The following is a 1,070-nucleotide window of genomic DNA, read 5'->3' as shown; positions in this document are numbered from 1 at the left end:
CACGCCTGCAGAGGGTCGGGCCGTGAGACCGCGTCCGACAGTCACGCAGGCCGTTCAGGCCCGCGCGGCGAGGCCCACGCCGTGCATTGCTCAAAACATGGCGCCAGCACCAGTGCCAGGACGTCCCTCATGACCACGACGAGGCTGCGGGGCAGGCGGGGCCACGCTCACACCTGGGCATGGGGCCCGAGGCCCGGCCTGGCCCCTCGGAAGCCAGGGTCCACCACGGACACTGCGTGTGCGGTCACCTCAGTAGCCGTCGTCGTCGTCACCGTCACAGCCATAACCTGCAGAGAGAGACGGCAGCCGCTGAGCCCCTGCGCGGCCGGGCACCAGCGTTGTCTCGGCAACACAGGCCCCACAGTTGATGGAAAGTCCCACTATGGTCTCTGCGGGTCCTGGGGGCCGATGGCCTGGCACGTGGGCGGGGGGGGCCTGGCTTCAGGTCAAAGGCCTGTGTGAGGTGCACTGTGAGGTGGGTGGGACCCCTACAGCTCGTCTGTGGGCATCATTCCCGGGCACCCCAAGCCCCTGTCTCCCAGGGGCAGGCTTGGCCAGTCCATCTTGCCCACCCAGGGCCTCAAAACCTATAGTCCCTCCCCGGGTCGCCGGGGCAGGAAGCCCAGCCCCGCGGGCCCTCACCGCTGCCGCCCATCATCTGCAGGGCACTGACGCAGGGCTCCCCGTCCTCCTCCTCGGGGTCGGGGTCCTCCTCCTCGGCCTCCTCCTCGGGGTGGTACGACACAGGCCCGCTCTCCACCAGCACGGCCGCGGGCCTCCCCGGGGCGCAGCCGCGGGCAGGGGGATTTGGGGGCAGGGTCTGCGAGTGAGGGGACAGCTCTGAACAAGGCTCCGGGCCACGCCCAGGGACGCTGACTGGCCCCTCCTGAGCCTGCACCTGCAGCTGCTCTGCGACCCTGGGGCCCCCTCTCTGCTTCCCAACCTGTCTCCTGACAGTAGGAGTGAAGACCCTGCCCGGCCGGGAGGGCCGTCCCCAGACCAGGCCTCCGTCCTCAGAGGGACGCCGGCAGGACGGCTGCACCCGGGACTCTGGCCTTGCTGCCCAGGAC

At 70.5% G+C, this 1,070-nt stretch overlaps 1 protein-coding gene across 1 annotated transcript in view; it reads right to left on the bottom strand.

Annotated features, from left to right (window-relative positions):
* Positions 1-6: 6 nt before the first annotated feature.
* BRF1 (BRF1, RNA polymerase III transcription initiation factor 90 kDa subunit) overlaps positions 7-1,070 on the bottom strand; it is an 11,685-nt gene continuing 10,621 nt past the window's right edge. Inside the window, exons 9-10 of the mRNA XM_015566741.1 lie at positions 643-820; positions 7-287 (exon numbers count right to left, since the gene is read on the bottom strand). Of these exons, the coding sequence (XP_015422227.1) occupies positions 250-287; positions 643-820 (216 nt within the window). The 3' untranslated portion in view covers positions 7-249. The remainder of the gene's footprint in view (positions 288-642; positions 821-1,070) is intronic.

Source organism: Myotis davidii, unplaced genomic scaffold (assembly GCF_000327345.1).
Source record: "Myotis davidii unplaced genomic scaffold, ASM32734v1 scaffold472, whole genome shotgun sequence".
Classification (NCBI taxonomy): Eukaryota; Metazoa; Chordata; class Mammalia; order Chiroptera; family Vespertilionidae; genus Myotis; species Myotis davidii.
The sequence above is the reverse complement of the archived record's forward strand: the minus strand, read 5'-3'. Positions and strand labels throughout refer to the sequence as shown.